At 50.2% G+C, this 18,147-nt stretch overlaps 1 protein-coding gene across 12 annotated transcripts in view; it reads left to right on the top strand.

The window, feature by feature from the left end:
* Positions 1–18,147, top strand: part of IKZF1 (IKAROS family zinc finger 1) — a 92,216-nt gene that overhangs the window by 12,822 nt on the left and 61,247 nt on the right. For 2 of the 12 annotated variants that reach the window (XM_032875008.1, XM_032875010.1), the window contains exons 1-3: positions 984–1,076; positions 1,544–1,597; positions 8,463–8,582. In XM_032875008.1, the coding sequence (XP_032730899.1) occupies positions 1,061–1,076; positions 1,544–1,597; positions 8,463–8,582 (190 nt within the window). In that variant the 5' untranslated portion in view covers positions 984–1,060. Of the gene's footprint in view, positions 1–960; positions 1,077–1,543; positions 1,598–8,462; positions 8,583–18,147 lie in introns of those variants that run through there. The other 10 variants (XM_032875000.1, XM_032875001.1, XM_032875011.1 and 7 more) reach the window with 9 other exon arrangements.

Genomic DNA, 18,147 nt, shown 5'->3' with positions numbered 1-18,147 from the left:
TCCTGTCTCTTTATAATTGTTTGGATGGTTTCAGAAGAATCATAGATTTTCACATAGGGGTCCATGAGACATTGGGTGCACGGGCAGTTTCGAGCTGGTTCCCAGGGCTGGTTTGTCTGGCTTCAGCTGGCTCGTGGACCCTCAGTCTTGCGGCAGAACCCACGTGAGGTCACGGGCCTTCTTCCCCCTCTGTGGCCAGCAGCTGTACCCCTGTGCCCCACAGCAGCCTGGAAAAACCAGGTCACGCTTCAGACCCATTCAGTGACTTTCAGAAATAGATGAAAACCCCTCCCCATCCAGAAAAAGTGACAGTCATTCGTGTCTTCTTCGTGACTCGTACTGATACTACAGAAATTGAAAATATGGACTCCACGGGGACCAGAAAGGCTGTTCTATACACGCACGTGTCCACCCCTGCCTGCGTAGTTCAGTCCCCTGAACCCCCGACCCGTGGCTGGGTCTGCTGCAAACTGGCCTCACACTCAGATCCACACACCTGAACCAAAGAAGCAGAGGCACCTCCCCCCGGCAAGAAACCTGAGTTAGAGTCAACAGATGGACTCAGTGTGTTGCTTCGAGAAGGGTCTGTCCTGTCGGTTGTCCAACAGAGCACAAACAAGCAGATTTGGTTGAGGTCATCTGCCGCTGGCCACAGATCTCCCTGTCCACAGGGCTCCCAGGGGTCATCCCCTAGGGCACCCATGATCTCCAAGGCCAGGCCAGGGCCCTGACGGCCCCCACCAGCTTGTGCAGCGGCTCACCCCTCAAGGCAGGACATTGGTTGTCGCCACCAAGGGCGGCTCTTCCCAGTTGGTTTTCTGTTTTTTAAACCGATGTGAGGAGCCGAGCCATGTGTCAGCAAACAGGAAGGTGTGGGTGCTCTCCCCGCTTGGCCCTGCTGCAGCATGAGCTTCCCTTCTCCCTGCGTGAGCGCACGGGCGACGTCGGAGGCAGGGTCCCTGAGCGAGTGGGGGACAAAGACAGACGCGCCCGCGTTGCCCGTCTGCCAGGCTGGAGGTGTATTCATTATTGATGGAGGGAGTGCGAGAGCTGCTCACAGATGCAGCCCTGCCTGGGTAAATGAGACATTCTTCAGCAAATTGCTTCGTTTTTTGATTGCTGATTGTACGCGTGTCACCAAGCTGACTCAAGGTTCATCGATGCATGCTCAGTAAATTAGAAAGAACATAACTATGGATCAGCCAAGAGAATGAATTCTGTGCCTACAATGACCCAGGGCCATTTAATTTTCTGCTTAATTTTGTTGCAGTCAGTTTGCATTTTGGGTTATTATGCAGTAGGAAATTAACAATAAATAACAAATTTGGTCCTCCTGTGCTTGTAATGATATTTTTATAAATCTTTGTAATGCTGTTTTTAAAAGGATCAAGGTCTGTGCCAGTCTGATACTCCAGCAAGTATGTGAGGAGGAAAATGCATTATTCTTGGTAGATAACCTTGTTGTTAAATACATAGAACGTCTCTCTCTCTCTATCTTATTAGTAATTTGCTTTAAACTAAAATCCCTTCCTCTCTTTCTCAGATAACCCGAGGACAATGGACGCTGATGAGGGTCAAGACATGTCCCGAGTTTCAGGTGAGACCCTGTGGGGTATGGGGGGCCCATGAGGACCCCTCTCCAGGGTGCCGGGGCCAAGGCGCTTGCTGTGTTCCTGAGGGAGGAAGACAGGCTGTCCTGCAGAAGGGAAGACCAAGATGGAAGTCATGTCAATGCTTTATGTCAAGTCTTAGAGTTCATCCCTGCTGGAGAAACTGAATAGAAAAATCTCCAAGCATAAAATGAGTTCTGCTGGGAAATCTGAGAGCACCCCGGAAAAGGTCCAATATATGTTGATTCTCTTGTGGAGGGAGGAGAAACTGATGAGTCTGCTCTGGACCCCAAGCAGGTGCCAATGGTGGTGTTTAAGCGGGAGATGGAGGAAGGGGGTGGGAGGAGGAAGAGCAGGAGAAAGAAATTGAAAAGCATAGTTTTGAGGCACAACTCGAATATCTGGTAAGCTTGGAAGCAGCATTGCTCCCCTCCCACATACATTTTTTTCAAGCCATATTTGATGTGGCTCTTGTCATCTTGGGCGACCAGGAAGTGGAGCAGTCGGGAATGGGACATAAAGCCTAAGGGGCGGGTCACAGACTATCCCACTAGTCGGTGCTGAGCAGGGTGACCCACCAGACCGTCCAGCAAAGCCTCCATGGCTCCCGTGTTCCTAGGCATAGGAAGCCCACCTGCTGTCTGGCCTTGGACCCCGAGGTGTCCACTGCAAGAGCAGCCCCTGTGGGCTGTGGGTTTTCATTATTTCACCTTTTAGGGCCGCCCAGGCTCATGGCCGGTCCCGGGTGGGCGTCTGGGAGGATGGCCTGGCCTTGTCATCTGGGCCCGGCTGACCTGTCCCCCACCCGTTTCCAAGTTTGTATTGAATTCTGCCCCTCGGTCTAAGTGGCTGCTGCCCAACCTGGTGGCTGCCTGCTCACTGACGCATGTGCAGGGGAGACAGTCAAGTTCTTGCCACGGTCCCAGACGTCCCCTGCCTCCTTTGGGCCAACGACTCCAGTCATTCGGCAAGTGTGGACTTGAACTCTTGGGGCTATGAAGGAGTTCTCCCTAGAGATGCACCTGTAAGCACAAAGAGTGTTGGAGCAGCATTGGCTCTGACATCCAAAAAACCAGGGCATTTCTACACACTTGTTTGTCCTGCTCTTCCAAACGAGGTTGGTGTGAATACCTTTATAGCAAGCGGAACACGTCCGAGACCTATGCTGACAGGCAGGCCAAGTTCGGGATGGCACGCAAGGTGTGATCCATTCTGTAAAATAAACACGCGTCTCACATGCACGCACACACTCACAATTCCTGCACACTTGCATGCATGCTGGAGAAGATTCTGGAGAGAGATTTACTAACCTAGACTTCCCCTAGGCAGCTTGGTGACGGGAGGGAGGGATGGGCTGTGGAAGAGGAGTTGCCCTTTGCTTTACAGGTAGTATCTACTAGCTTTAAGTTCTATTTGCATATTTGTTTTCCTTGAACAGATTCTTTTATTTTATTTATTTATTTTTTTTTTTTTGGTTTATTTGTTTGGGTTGTTTTTTGCTTTGGGTATAGGTGTTGCTTTTGGCTTAGGGGGTTTCTTTTTTTAAAACATTTTATTTTTTTTAATTTTTATTATTATTTTACATTCATCACCATTTGGTACATCATTAGTTTATGATGGAGTATTCCGTGATCTATTGTTTGCCTGTAACACCCATGGCCCAAGACTGCCTGAAAAATGAAACTCTTTTGTGGTCAAGAAGGTTCAAGACGTGGTCTGAAATTTAGTTTGTATGCAAGGGAGATGGTACTTCCAAAACACTAATAGCGTTCTTGGCCGATGAAATTTGAAGTGTCCTGCACAGCCCGTGGGGCATCTGAAGGGTCCTGCCATTTTTCCTAAAGATCTGAAGGATTCTTCTTCTACTTCTTGCTGCTTCTCCAACTCAAAGCTAGTCACATCACTTTGTCTTTTCCATTTCTGAAAACTGAGGGTACTGTCAGTTATAGAATAAGGATGTACAGGGGTGGCTCAGTTGGTTGAGTGTTTGCCTTCAGCTTAGGGTCCTGGGATCGAGTCCCGCATCAGGCTTCCTGGTCAATGGGGAGTATCTTCTTCCTCTCCCTCTGCCGCTGCCTCCTGCTTGTGCTCCCATGCTCTCCCCCTCTCTCAAATAAATAAATAAAATCTTAGAAAAAAAAAAAAAGAAGAAGGAGGACATGCATTTAGTCAAATAGGAGTTGACATTCTTGATCTGTGGAGGCATATGTTATTCAATCTCTGTCTTTCCCCCAGAAAATTCTTCACTGTCATGTTCTGCCCCCAGGAAAGAAAACAACAAACTTTCTAAGGTGAACCAGGAAGTTGCCAGTTTCCTGGGTTCAAATGCTCCAGGAGCAACAGTTCCATCAGTATCTGAGAAATATTCACCTGAAAAAGAAAGAAATACTTAGTATCTGACTTTTTTTTTTTTTTTTAATTTTCCCAAATCACCTGATCCTTTCTTTCTGGTGGTTTTTCCTTTAGGGCGTATCTTATTCATTCTTTGGGTAAAGTTTGTGTGTGTGTATGGTTGTGTTTTTGTTTTTGTTTTTGTTTTGTCTCTTTCTTCTTTGTCAGTCTTTCCAAAATATTTTTATGCCTGTGCATTATTTTTTGTTTGGATTTCTAAGGGGAGAGACAGCTCATGGGGGATAATGAGGCCAATATCTATGTCCATCTTTGTCCCCAACTATAGTGTCTGAGAGAGGTTTTCTGCCTCCTGGACAGACCGCTGTCATGTCACTGCAAAATGAGGGATGTGAGCCAGTGGATTTTTAAGGATCCTCTGACTCCTGAGAGCAGTACAGGAAGTGTTCTCAATGGTATTTGTGTTGTTTGTTGGAACACAGAAGCAAGAAGTATGCTCTGTAGGCAGCATAGTCTGCTCAGAGAAACGAAGCTAGTTTCTACTGAAATGGAAGCGGAAAGGGTCATCCTAGGAAATCGCTTGATTGAATGCTTACGTTTACCAAACACTGCCCTGGGTGTTGTCTCTCTTCAACTTTACAAGCACCCAGTGAAGAAGATACAGGTACCGTTTTCCATTTGCAGGGAGCTGAGATTGGGGAAATTTCAGGAATGGACCAGAAGTCCCACAGGGAGCCAGACAGGACGCTGGGATGCAAGCTTTTCCACTATTCTAGAGTTGGGAATCTGTATTCTGACTTGTTCTTTACCCCCAGGAATTATGTTCCCCTGGGTAATTGCATATAAAAGCCACTCCTGCACTTGGGAGATGGGGACTCACAGAACTTTGTTGGATGAATTATGATCTACTTGAGAAATTAACTTGCTTGCTTTTGATAAGCTCATTATACAATTTTCTCATCTGCTTTGCCCCAAACACTTCTCACAGGTAATGCTTTATTTGAAGCAAAAGCAAGTAGTAAGATTAAATAAATGCTGAGAAGTTTCTTTCCTTTTTCTAAGTGAGATTACATTGCACTTCCTAAGTTATTCCAGGAGGAGAGCTCGATCTCTCGCTGTCTACGGCCCCACGTGTTGTCTGTCTCTGTACGTGAACTTGGGCGAGATGAGATGGTGCACACAGACCTCATGGTTCCGTGGTCGGCTGCCATGTAGAAATGGGCCCATAGGCTTCTTCAGCATATACACACTCACACACGTTGTTATTTTATCTTCACAGGAGCCCTGTGAGTTAGACCAACATCACGGTTTTTAGCTTCATTTGTCTGTTGAGGAAACTCTCTTAGAGAGGTGACTTCTTCCATGTTTCTGTCCAAACCGTATCCCAGGTAGACTGTGTGTTGGTGTTTGGGATGCGTTGACTTGATCTAACAACCTTACTTTTGTATCTCTTATGATCTTCCCACGGCTTTGCCTTTTCAGTGGTTCATGAGGCGAATTTGTTTAAAATCAACACACGAACAATCTTCGCTTGACCGGAACATTTTCCCAAAGGGGTCCATATTCACCGTGGAAATCTCCAACCATGAGCGAATGGGGCCATGGGGCACCAGGGCTCACGGGAGTAAGTCAGCCTCAGCACCACCCAGACTTTAGGGCTCTCAGGCAAATCAGGCTGCCTCCGAAAATCTCTCACCGAGTGAAGGTGAGCGGAGACTGTGTGACAGCAGGCCCCTTGGAGGTGGTGGAGGGAAGGTGACTGTTACCTCACTCTCCTCTCCTCTAGGTCTACGCCGGGGACGACTGTTCACGCTCCCTTCTGCCCATGCGTTTCTCCCACATAGGGAGCTCCCGTTGCTCGGTCTGACCCATGCATCTTGGACTCACCCTCCCTGCTGCTTTCTTCTTCCTCTTTCTCCCGCGCAGGAAGCAGTGGGAGGACTGAGGCACGGGCTGTTTGGTGCTGGAAAGCTGGCACTTCATTCAGTGCAGGAGCCCGTCCAGACCCACAGAACCCTTAGCAGGCACTTCTAAGATATAACCATCTCAATACGGTGTGATTAGCCTTATTCCCTAACCCACAGAGCAGTTAAATTACGAGAAGAGTAATCAGAGTTACATGTACATGCCTTAGCTAAGTAGAGCAGAGACCCATGAGCCTCCATTGGGTAGGTCCTACTTCTTTAACCAGGGGGATCATGGAGTATTCCAAAAGGAAGTGTCACAGGGAAGATAAAACATGCCCATAAAGGTTGGTTGCTCAGCCTCCCATGCCCACCCCATAATAACGACACCTGGTTAGTCATCAAGACGCACGTGCACACCACCTTGCTCTATACACCTCTAATCTTGAGTCAGTTGGCTCATCCAGGGGTCTCCACTGTCTGTTTTGGGGGAGGGGGAGTCCTCAGGAGGTCTTTGAGAAGGCAGGTGGCCTGGGTCTCCAGTCTCCCACCCCCGCCGCTCCCTGCAACAGCCTCCACTTGACACTGAAGTCTGGTCTTATGTACTGAAGTTCTGAGTAAAAAAGATTCCTCTGACCACCTCCCTGAAGTCCTCTAAGTCTGAAAACCATTGCTGGAGGCACAGGTAAGGAAAACCCAGTTATCAGATGGTCCTTTGCCTCCTACATTCTCCTGTTCAGTGGTTCCACATTTGTGGAATTGAGCACAAGGAGACTTTTAGCCACTGTTACTTATCACTGTTTAGAGTCCTGGAAATATCACTGACCTAATGCATATCAACGAGGCTTTCCATCATTTCCTCTCCAGCTTTTGTTTTTTTCTTGTGAAATCCTTATAATCCCGCCCCGCCTTTAACGACACGTCTCACGTTCGCTGTCCAGATAGACCCAATAATGCTCTTTCTGAAAACCTGCCACTTGTGGCAGCTGCAGCTAAGCTGAAATATTCTGCTACAGTGTCTTGTTCCCAGAGAATGCACGGCTGTCCCCCAAAGCATTGCCTCAGTGCCTGCCCATGAGGTCACGTCCTTTCCCGGGGACACTTGAGCGCGTCTTCTCTGTCCCCCGAAGTGTGGGTGTTGCACTTCCAGACGGTTATTCAAACGTGTGAGCACACTTCGATCTTCCTGGCCAGGTTTTCTAGTTTTCAGCACCGTCTTCGCCAAAGTCTGGGCTCATCTGTGCGGGGATGTCCTCTGCCTGGAAGCCGGGTCACCAGCCCAGCCTGCGGGCGTGTGACCCCCGCTTCCACTTCTCTGTTGGCCTCATTTAGGGCCGGCGTCTCCCCTGGTCTTCTGGAGCGGCTCTGATGGGTTATTTCGCATCAGCTTTGGGCCTTGCCATCCGTTCCTTGCATGTGTTTGTGTCTGCTAACCTAATTTTAAGTAATGTCTAGGTTGGGAGATACAGGTGTTTCAGTTTCAAAGGAAAGATAGCACGTTTTCTGCCAGTTGTGGCTTCCCAGTGCTGGATTTCTGGGAGTGGGGTGGGAGTGGGGAGGGGCGGGTTCCCCGTTGCTGGAGCCTCCGATGATGTCGCAGCTACTACGGCCGTCCCGGGAAGCACGTTCCTTCGGTCAATCTCACTTTGTGCAGGATGAGCCGCTGGGTAGCTGAGGGGACTGATTTTCGAGTTTCAAAGACAAGAATTCCACAGAAGGAATCGTGGCCCCAGGAGGCCTCAGATTCCATATTCCTGCTCTTTGCAAGCTCGTTCCCCACCTGGTTGGATCAAAGTGGGCCACTAGCAGAATATTCTCTGGGTCTTTAAAGGGCAGTGAGCAGACCCAGAATGTAGAGCTCTGAGCAAGACAACCGGTCAGGTGACCTGGAATGACAATGAGTCTGAAGGTGGAACAAAGCCCACTTACGGGGGGGTAGATTGGACCATCTTGGAGGAAAAAATGTGGGATAACGGGTGGTAAGCCTTACAAGGGCAGATGCTTGGGGCGCCTGGGTGGCTCTCTGGGTTAAAACCTCTGCCTTCAGCTCAGGTCATGGTCTCAGGGTCCTGGGATCAAGTCCCGCATCAGGCTCCTTGCTCAGCAGGGAGACTTCTTGTCCCTTTGCCTGTTTCTCCCCCGTCTTGTGTTCTCTCTCTGACAAATAAAAAAATAGATAAATAAATAAAATCTTTAAAAAAAATAACATAGGTGCCTTTTGACCCACTCTTGAGACTTCTGGAACACCTAAGAACACGGGCAGAGGCTGGCCACTAGCATGTTTCCCACAGTATTGCTTAACAGGGAAAGAGATTGGAAACAACATAAATTCAAAAATTAAAAAAGGATTTAAATAAATCCTGGAGTAGCCATGCGATGGGGTATGACACAGACGTCATAAATAAAATTGTGGGAGTTTGGTCACTTGGCATGGAAAAGTGACCATGATAATGTCTGACGACCACTGTTCATTCTGATTAAATAGATCACTGCGTATTACATGTAACATATAACAAAGGCATCTGTGTGCAGGGTCCCTGCTGCCCGTGCTGTAGGCGACCACAGCCTTAAAAATTCAAGCTACTACTTGTTTCCTCAGGGAAGGAAAGCCCGCCAGTGAGTGACACTCCCGATGATGGGGACGAGCCCATGCCGGTCCCTGAAGACCTTTCCACCACGTCTGGCGGACAGCAGAGCTCCAAGAGTGAGAGAGGAGTGGGTGAGTCGGCCATCCGGGTGTCCGTGGGCGGGCTGTCGCTCGCTCTGTGCCCATTAACACCTGGGTCCCTTCATATCCTTCCAAAGTCAGTCGTTGGGGGGTGAGATCATCAGACCTGCTGTTTCTCCTCAACCACCATGTTAAGAAGATGCGGGATAAAGATCAGCAGGGTGGGGCCCCGGTGTGCAGGGGCTTAGAGAGGAGTCACCGAGGAGTGACACCCCCACGGGGAGACCACGTGGCGGAGGGGAAGAACTCCCTGCTGTGGGGGCATGTCCCTAGAAGGTCTCCCATCCCCTCGGTGCTGCAGGAACATGTGATATTATGCACTGTAGGTAGTGAAAATGATACATTTTATGTGCTATGGCAAAACAAGTTAGTTTTAGAGCTTTGGTTTAGAAAAAGCCAGATCTGTCCATTTTATGTTATCCCACTCAGCCGTGTTTTTCAAACGCCAAATGCAACTCCAAGTATGAAATTCGAGGGATAGAAATGGTTAAATGTCAAAATGCCTTTTTGCACACCCCTTTTCCATACAGAGGTAGGTACGTACATTCCTGCAGCCTCTCCCCAGGGTTAATGTGCACAGCACAGGTCATGTCTGCAAAACCTGGTCGGCTGTCTTTATCACGGACTCCCCAAGAAGTTCAGCCAAATGTACAAGGTCACAGAGTCAACGTGAGACTTGATTTCTAACTCAAAGACTAGTTTTCACACGTTTAAACCATGTTCTCATGAGATAATGAGTCAGCAATTCCTTAGAATACCTATTTTCTCTTTCTTTAAAAAAAAAAAAAAGGTGACACTGAGAGCCACCTATATGCACAAAAGAGTATCATGAAGGGTGAGCAGAGGTCACGAGGTGGGATGGATCCTGTGTGGGGCAGGTGTGAGCCCCCACAGCCAAGGAGGGCGACGTGTGTGAAGTTCTTAGGGTTCATCATGAAGACCATCACAGCTGTCTCTCTATAGGACATCCTGATGTGGTAACTAAGAAATGCATTTTCTGTGTTTTCACATCTTAGAAACCAGTGAAACTTTGGGTATAAGGGTTATCTATCTATCTATCTATCTATATATATATATATATATATAATACACACACATACACACAAACACACACACACTTCTGGATTTTCCACTTTGCTCTCCTCACGTCATTTCAGGGGTCCCCAGAGTTGGGGAACACAAGAGCGTGCTTCTTTTTCGTCGATGCATTTATTTTTAAGAGTGTCTTGCGTTTGTTGCAAGTGTTTCTGGTATATTACATACTGTGCTACTGTTACACTGCCTCTCAAGACACATTTACATAAAGTAGAAAGTCAGATTTCAGTAAAACTATTAAGGCAGTGAGGGTGTACATATATGATAAAAGCTTGCAAAGGTGGCGCATGAATGGCTAATGTCAGGTGGCCCTGCTTTGTCTCCTTCATCTGACCTTGAAACCACCAGCGACGTGGGTACTGTTCTCTGCACTTTGGGCGGCAACAAGCACGGGCTCATGACCCACCTGGGACATGGGGCGGGGAGGCTCAGAAGAAATTAGGTGAATATGTGCTCACCTAAGCTCTCAAGTGATCCGAGAGCCCAGCCATCAGCGTTAGGACTCTGGGTTCATTGTGGGGGAAACGAGGGAGCGCTCCCCGACATCCCCAGAGCTGCCCTGCAGCCCGTGAGCCCTGGTGGTGATGGGTGTCCTTTAGAGAACTGAAAGTCGCCTGATTCCTGGAGAGCAGAGGACAGCACGCAGGGCGCTTGGTGGCGGTCAGCACATGCTCCCTGTAGCTGCCTTCAGAATATTCTAGGTACACCATCCCTTGTCAGCCACCGGGGCCTAGAAGGTTCGGCTGGGACGAGGTCACCAGGCCCCTGGCGGGCACTGCGGACTACTTCCCGGGCTGTGTCTCTTGGCTGAGGCTTGAGCTCTAGGTGCCAGCGAGCCTGGGGCAGGTGTGGTATGGAGCCCGGGGCAGGGGGGTGTGCTTGTCCGTGACTCCCAGTGGCTTCCTGCCGGTGCTCCCTCGCCGCTGCCTGCGATGGGATAGGATTTGCATTCCACTTCTCCTTGTAGGATGAAGTTTGTGACAAATTCCAGAATTACAAAATTTAAAACACCTGACAAACCTCTTTGCTGAGTTTGTAAAGAGCCGTGGCCACGCAGTAGGGCAGGCGAGGAAAGCCATCTGAGGTGGGTGGCAAGACACTGTTTCGGGGAGCCGGCGCCCTCTTGGAGGGGCCGGGGCCAAAGGGGCGATGGGTCTCTGCCAGGAGGTCCAGAAATGCAAAAGCACAGAAGACAGCCAAGCGGGCAAGAGGAGAAGGGTTTGAAGGAACAGGCAGTGAGTGGAGAATCCCAGAAGCCCGTGTCCCAAGAGCCATCAAGACGTCACCTGTGCTTTCTGGAGATGAAGTTTTAGAAACCATCCTTGGGGATTTTCGAGGGAATCCAGCTAGCATTAGTGTGCGGTGGTTGGTGTCGATGGAAGTGGCTCATCATAGGGAGCATCAAACAAATTAGGTACGCAGAGCAATGGGAGACAGTAGGGAAAGGCAGGGGAGTCGTCCCCCAGGAGGACGGGGAGGCACGTTTGAAGCTATGTGTCCTCGGCTCCATGGGAAGAAGGCAGAAGAGCAGAGGAGCGTCAGAGGACAGACAACAGGAAACCATAAGCAGCCCCTCCCTGCCCAGAAGTAGTCAAGCGCGGAGCCAAGTGCCTTTGTTGAGCACAGGTCCTAGAAAAAGGGATGGAGAGGGCAGGTGGCAGGGGAGAAGGCAACGCAGAGAAGATGCAGCTCAGACTCAGGAGGGCCACGTCCCAGCCCCTTTCCCAGCCGGGCGCCTCTGGCCAGACTGTTGCCACTGAGCCCGTTTCCTCATTTTCGCAACAGCAGCGAAACTCATCTCGCAGAAGGGCTTCCAGGGTCATGTGAAAACAGAGAAACACACTTTGCTGAAGACAGAGCAGCAAAGACGGGTGGTAAAAAGGACAGTAAAAGGCAGAAAAAGAAAGCAATTTGTGCAAAATAGGGCTTTCAAAGATGCGGGAGATAAGGGGTGAGGGCATCTGTTGGGGCTTCGCTGGAGGGAAGGGAGAGAGAAAAAAGATGATGTGCAGAGCACATTTCTTAATGTGGAAGAACAATTTATTAATAATAATAATCAAGAAATTGATCCCAGGGATAGGCAAACCACAAGAGAGGGATCAGAATAGAGAGCTTGGGGGCGCCTGGGGGGCTCAGTCGATTAAGCATCTGCCTTTGGCTCAAGTCATGATCTCAGGGTCCTGGGATCGAGCCCTGCATCGGGCTCCTTGCTCAGCGGGGACCCTGCTTCTCCCTCTTTCTCTGTCCCTGCTTGTGTCCTCTCTCACATACACTTGCTCACTCTGTCAAATAAATAAATAAAATCTTTTAAAAAAATTGAATGGAGAGCTCAGGAGTGCTGGCCATTGCCTGACCCAAGCAGAAGGACAAACAGCCAGATGCCAGACGGCGGGAAATCTTTAGCAACGCAGACCCCTCGCCTATCTGCTTTAAGAGACAAGGGATGCTTCGGAAAAGCCATGAGCCCTTACGACCAGGTGTAGACACGTGGAACCTCAACCCTAGTCTCCAGCATACTGGCGGGGAGTGGTAGAAATGAGCCACCCGTGATGGGTGGTGGTGTTTATAGGGACAGTGGGCTATTCCCAGGTGGACTTCACCCCGGGTTGAGGGGATGCTGGAGGACCGTGTGGAAATATGGTCCCCTGGATTAAAAGAGAGAGGGAGGGAGGGATGGGGAGCAGATGTCAGAGCAACCTTGGGAGGCCTCTGGTCAATTCTGGGCCCGAGGAAGAGGAAACAGCTCGGAAGTGCAGCTTGAAGCACTGAAGTTAGACTCGGAGGAGAACTTGCAGGCGGGGAGGGATTCAGTCTACTTAAGAGGATGGAGGCTTGTGCTTCTGAAGTGGTCGCTGTAAAAATGAGAGATCTCACCTCTCTGAAGTGGTTGTGTGTGAAACTGCTGCGCACAGACCGTGTACTCGGTGACCTCTAAAGGCAGCCGCACACGGACGTGCCCCACCATGGCAGCCGGGCCAGGGAAGCAGAGGACGGCTTGGGGTTCCTTCCGTGGGCCAGCGGCTTTGGAGGAACAACGATGCCAGGCTGGCATTCGGGGGCGCAGGGGAGCAAAACTAAAAGCTTTGTTATTTTCTTCCTTTCTTCAGTGCCCTCCCCATCCTCCTTCTGGGCTCCCTGCGAGTGCAGGTGTCCGTGTCCTGACCTCAAGCAGAGACGTAATAGTGCTGTGGGACTGATGGGGACGTGGCTCCCCCAAGCACAGCCCAGCTGGCCCAGCAGGAGGCCAGAGACTGGAGCCCCCCCCCACCCCCCGCCCCGGGGCTGAGCAGGGCATGCCAGAGCGGATAATTGGATAATTGGGATGAGTTAGCATACTCGTCCCTGGGTCCTCACTATTCTTCATTTACCCTGGGCTTCTACGTGGATGAGAGCAGACTCGTCTACAGGCCCCACGTAGTTCTGGAACCGCCTCCTTCTTGCCTCTGCTCTCTCTGGGAGGTGATCACCGTGGTCTCGCCTGTGGGGTGTTTTAGGACTTCACTCTCAGAGGTCGCGTGTCACAGTGTGGTGTTTGCAGCAAGATGCTGTCGCCTTCTCAAAGCTAAACGGGCTTGATCTCGGGGTCTCTCTCTTCAATCTTTTGTCCAGGGTGAGGTTCACCTTGGCAGAAAAGGAAAGAAAAACAGATCTAGATTTTGTTTCTACTTTTTTTTTCTTTTCCTGGAATCCAGGAAAGTGATTCAGTACGTGAAAACATTTATTTTATTATTATTATTATTTTTTTTTATGTATTCGACCAAAGTACAAATTGCTTCACAGAGTCCTGAGTGCGAGCACAGATGGCTCAGAAGACTAACATAGGGTTGCTCCGTTATTCCTGTACCACATGTCACCTTCATGGTCAAGTTTAGGTGGAATCCCAAGACTGCACAGAGGGGCGGACCCGTGGCTGGAAGGCTTCTGGGCAGCCCGAGGTGGTGGGGGTGGGGGAGGTGCAGAGAGCTCTTCCAGATGGAAAGAGAAAGCAAGCTTGGTCTAATTGGAGATTGGGCAGCTGGCTGTGAGGACGGATGCTAAGCCTGCTTATCTAATCAGCAGTTAGAGGAAGTTGTTTTTATCTGTGAAATGCATCTCTTCTGAACCGATAAACCCCATTTTAGCTAGGGAGACATATTATCTAGCAGCATCTGAGCGTTTGCTGCTGCCAGCGCAAGCGTGCCCGGATGGTAGGCATCCTTGCCGGCACAAAGCCGAAAACTGTTTGCTGGACTTCAGCGGGCTGGCTGTCTTGGGTTTGGGGTTTTTGTATTTTCCTGGGAGCAAAAACTAAAAGCCAAGTATCCCTCGGATCCTGGCTCCCCTCGCTGCGTCTGTTTCCTCGCGCCTCTTGGTAGCTGACGTGTTGTGCAAGAGTGGAGAAATTTGTAAAATTCTTCATCACTCGTCTTGTGGTTCCCCTATCTTGGAACGCCTCATGGACAGGGGACGTGTTGTCACCAGGACATTTCCAAACCAAGACGATTCCTGTTGGAAAGACTCTCATTTTCCTGCATCTCACCAAACAGGAGACGTAGCCTTAAAACAAGGATTTTCCCTGAGACTGTCAGGTTTTGGGAAGAAAGGCTGTGACGTAGCAGGTGCATTGCTTCCCATCTAAAAGTTACTATTTTTTTAGCACCTCCACTCTGTGGCCAGCCACGGCATGTGGGAGGCGTGCGCCCTGCGGAGCAGCACTGCGTGTGGGTTCCCCCAGGAAAGCAAGAGACCGTGGGCTGCTCCAGGACCATCTTGCAGTAGGCGTCGGTGCGGATGGGTGGGATTGGACAGCACACCATTCGGAACACTCCTTGGAGGAAACTGAAACTGCTGTGTGTGTGTGTGTGTGTGTGTGTGTGTGTGTGGTGTGTGTGTGTTTCTGCACGTGCTGTGTATATCTTGTCTGTAGTGTTTGTGGCTGTGTGATGCGTGGTGTGTATGTGTGTGTTTGTGTATAGTATATGTGGCGTGTATGTGGTATGTGTGTATGTGTGTTTATATGGTATGTGAGTGTGTGGTGCATATGTGTGTGTTTGTGTCTCTGTGTGTGTGTATAGTGTGTGTGATGTGTGCGTCTGTACAGTATATGTAGTATGTGTTTATGAATGTGGTGTGTGTATTATATGTAGTGTATGTGTAATGTGTGTCGGTATGGTGTGTGTGCCTGTTGTGTGTGCATGTGGTGTGTGTATATTGTATGTAGTATATGTATGGTGTGTATATGTGTACTGTGTGTGGTTTGTGTTTCTGCATGTGGTGTGTGTGTGTTGTGTATGATGTGTGTTTGCATGTGGTGCATGTATATTATATGTAGTGTGTGTCTGCGTGCTGTGTATGTGTGTATTGTGTGTGGTGTGTGTGCATGTGTGTGGTGTGTGGTGTGTGTGTGTGTGTCCTGGGTGGTATTGGACAAGAGATCACAGTTGTTCCCTTGGAGGAGCGACTCTGGGCCTGGGGTTCTGTCCCTGGCTCCAGTCATATCTGGCTCATTGCTCCTGGCAGGAGGCTGCCCATCATTTCTGTCCCTGTGTGCTGACAGGGGTCACCCGCCCACCTGGAAGCACAGGGCAGAGGGGTTCCCCGGGAACGGTCCTCCATGGGGACTACTGCAGTGTAATCGCTGGGAGATGTCCTGCGGGACCCAGGCAGACCTGTGCCCAGGACATGTGTTGGCAGCAGACTTCAAGGACAGGCCCTGATACAGTGACCACATGGAAAAATAGCATCCCTTAGAAATGAGGCATAGAGGAGAGCAGGACACAGTCAGTGTAGCAAAACCTTCCGAGTCTCAGGAGAGAGCAGGGGATGAGGAGGAGGCCAGCCAGACTGGACGGTGTTCTTGTGACCACCCCCCCAGCATGAAGACACACCCATCAGGAGGGCGTGCATGGGGACGACGGACTCCTGCAAGGCCCGGTTCTATTCTGTCCCACGAGGGCCAGCCTGTCCTTGCCTGCTTGTGTCTGGATGCCAGTGGCCATGACACCGTAGAAGTTCTCAAGGTCAGACCTGGAGCAGGGCCACCATGGAGGACTTCCCAGGCTAAGCTCACGTGGGGATTTGTGCAGATACCCTTTCTGATGGCGTAGTGTTTGTTTCCACCTCAGCTGCTCCGACTCTTAGGAAAGTCTATTTGAGCACATTTGTGCAGATAGAGCCCTTCTTGGTGGCAGGGTGATACCCTCATGCCAAGGCCCGGGAGTGATGGCCCGATGCCCTGCAGAGCTCACTGACAGGGACGTAGCAAAGGAAGAGGTGCTCCTGGCTGAGCTGGGCAGAGGGGAGAGGAGAGCCAGGGAGGACTCCCAGCATTGACATTTGAGCAGCTGGCCGAGGGGAGCCATGCTGGACTTTAAGAACAGCGGTGGCTGGGTGGGAGGGAGGAGGGCGGGCAACGAGAGGTACAAAGCAGCTTGCTCTGCGACATGACCCTGCCAGATCTGTGTGCTCGAACATCACTGGTGGCAGTTGGCATGGAGGCATGATTTGTGCCTGTGTGCAGGGGCTACGGCGGGAGGAGCCAGGGCGATGGGAATGTCCGTCCTCTGTGGCCACCGTCTTTGTCCACTTACTCGCTCTGGGAACATGTGTAAGATGGCTCAGCCTCCACTTTAGTGACGGCAGTGATTCCCCCGAATGGAATGGGAACACATGGGGAGTTGGGGTCTACTTGACATCTGTTGGCCATCCATAGCCAAGGAGCCTTCCAGAAGGCAGGATGGGTGAGAGGTGGAGAGAGAGCTAGTTCTAGCTCTAGGATCTGCGGGAGGGACAGCGGAACACCAAGGGCCTTGGGAAATAAATGTGTGTAATGGTCTAGGAGAGAAGGCAAGGAAGGTGGCAGAGAATAAGTTGTTTGATTCAAGTAGAATTTCTGGAAAGAAATATGGCGGAGAGGCCACTATAAGGAGAGAAGATAACGAGAGTGGGAATGGTAAGCTGTGCTGGAGAAGAGGGCCTTTGGGAGATCAGTGGTGGGCACCCAGAATCAGCTCAGCAGGGTCGGAGGCCCACATGAAAATGTCGGGGAGCACCAGGGAGTGGGTGGAGGGTAGGAGGCAGCCCCACCCATGGGTTGACTTGTAAGAGGAAAATATGAAAGTGTGTTTGAAGGCCAACAGGAAGGAGCAGGTGGAGAGGAAGGATTACATGATAGCAGCCCGAGTAGAGGCCCAGGGAGGCAGACAGGGGCCATCCAGGAGCTGGGCTCGGGCTCCTCCTTAGTCATGTCCAGACCTGTGGCATGTCCCCAGACATCCTCATGGCCTCTCTCTCACTGATCTCGGGGCCATACTTGAGCCCACCCTCCATGTTTGCAGCAGGGTCTGCCACCGCTCAGGGAGAAAGCACTCCTCTGGGATTTGCTCAGTCAGCAGCCCCAGTGCCTGGGCCTTCCGTGCACTGAGTAGGCGTGCAGGGCATGTACAGAATGAGAGCCCAGAATGGGGGCGGCGTTGCTCTCTCAAGTCGGACCCCAGAGAGAGGAAGTGAAGGGGAAGGAATCGAAGGCTGTGTCTGAAATTAAGGTTCATCATGTGGATTATTTGAGGTCACTGTTTCTCTGTGGGTGTAGTTGGTATTTGGGGCAGAGAAGCCTTCCTTGGTTGACACTGTCCCTCCCACTGGAGGATGTTAGCTGTGGGTGTCACACCTCACCCTAAATGTCCCCACCTGTTGCTCAGGCGAGCCCCTGGATTCACGCCTTGCCATTGAGCCCAAGCACCTCATCCTCACATGGTCAGCTTTGGGCCCATTCACAGAGTCATGGTGTTCTGGAACCTGACCATGGATTTCTTTTTTTAAAAAGAGTACGTGCAGAAAAACTGGGCCGCAGAAGGTTGAGAAACTCTGATCATGGCCCTTCCCTCCATGTTTGTGACTCCAAAGCTGCACATTCACTTTGAAAAGTAGTTTATTTGTACACGCAGATATCAGTATTTTGTATTTTTACTGACAACTTAAACACCAGGCTCACATCGTACCTCACAGATTTAGTAAAGGAAATAAAGATGGGTTCTTCTCTACCAGAATAAATAGTTAAACAGCATTTTTGGTGCTAGGTCTCTGGTCCCGAATCCCCCTTCTGCTCTGTTCCAGCTCTGCTGAAAGCATACTTAGCTCTGAGTATAAAACAGCCAACCGACATTTCGTTAACTTTCCTTCTACATGGGGTTTCAGAAAAGAAATGGAAAAAAAAAAAAAAAAAGGCTTTGAGCTGTGGTTGCCAGTTGCCACCTGTCCTATCTGGTTAGGACATTTTCTGATTTGGGAAGTGTAAATATAACCCAGAAAAAAAAAAAAAAAAAAAAAAAAAAAAAAGCTTCCCCTCCTTTTATGCAAAAGTAGCGAGCTTTAGGCGCAGAGCAGAGCCCAAATCATTGCACTGCAAAGTTTCCACGACCTCGATCGGTGAGATGAAAAGGCTCTCGCCTTGAGGCCGCGGGCCCAGGAAGCCAGCTCGCTG

The sequence above is a fragment of the Lontra canadensis genome, unplaced genomic scaffold (assembly GCF_010015895.1).
Source record: "Lontra canadensis isolate GAN:19392208 unplaced genomic scaffold, GSC_riverotter_1.0 scaffold54, whole genome shotgun sequence".
In the NCBI taxonomy this organism is placed as follows: Eukaryota; Metazoa; Chordata; class Mammalia; order Carnivora; family Mustelidae; genus Lontra; species Lontra canadensis.
The sequence above is the reverse complement of the archived record's forward strand: the minus strand, read 5'-3'. Positions and strand labels throughout refer to the sequence as shown.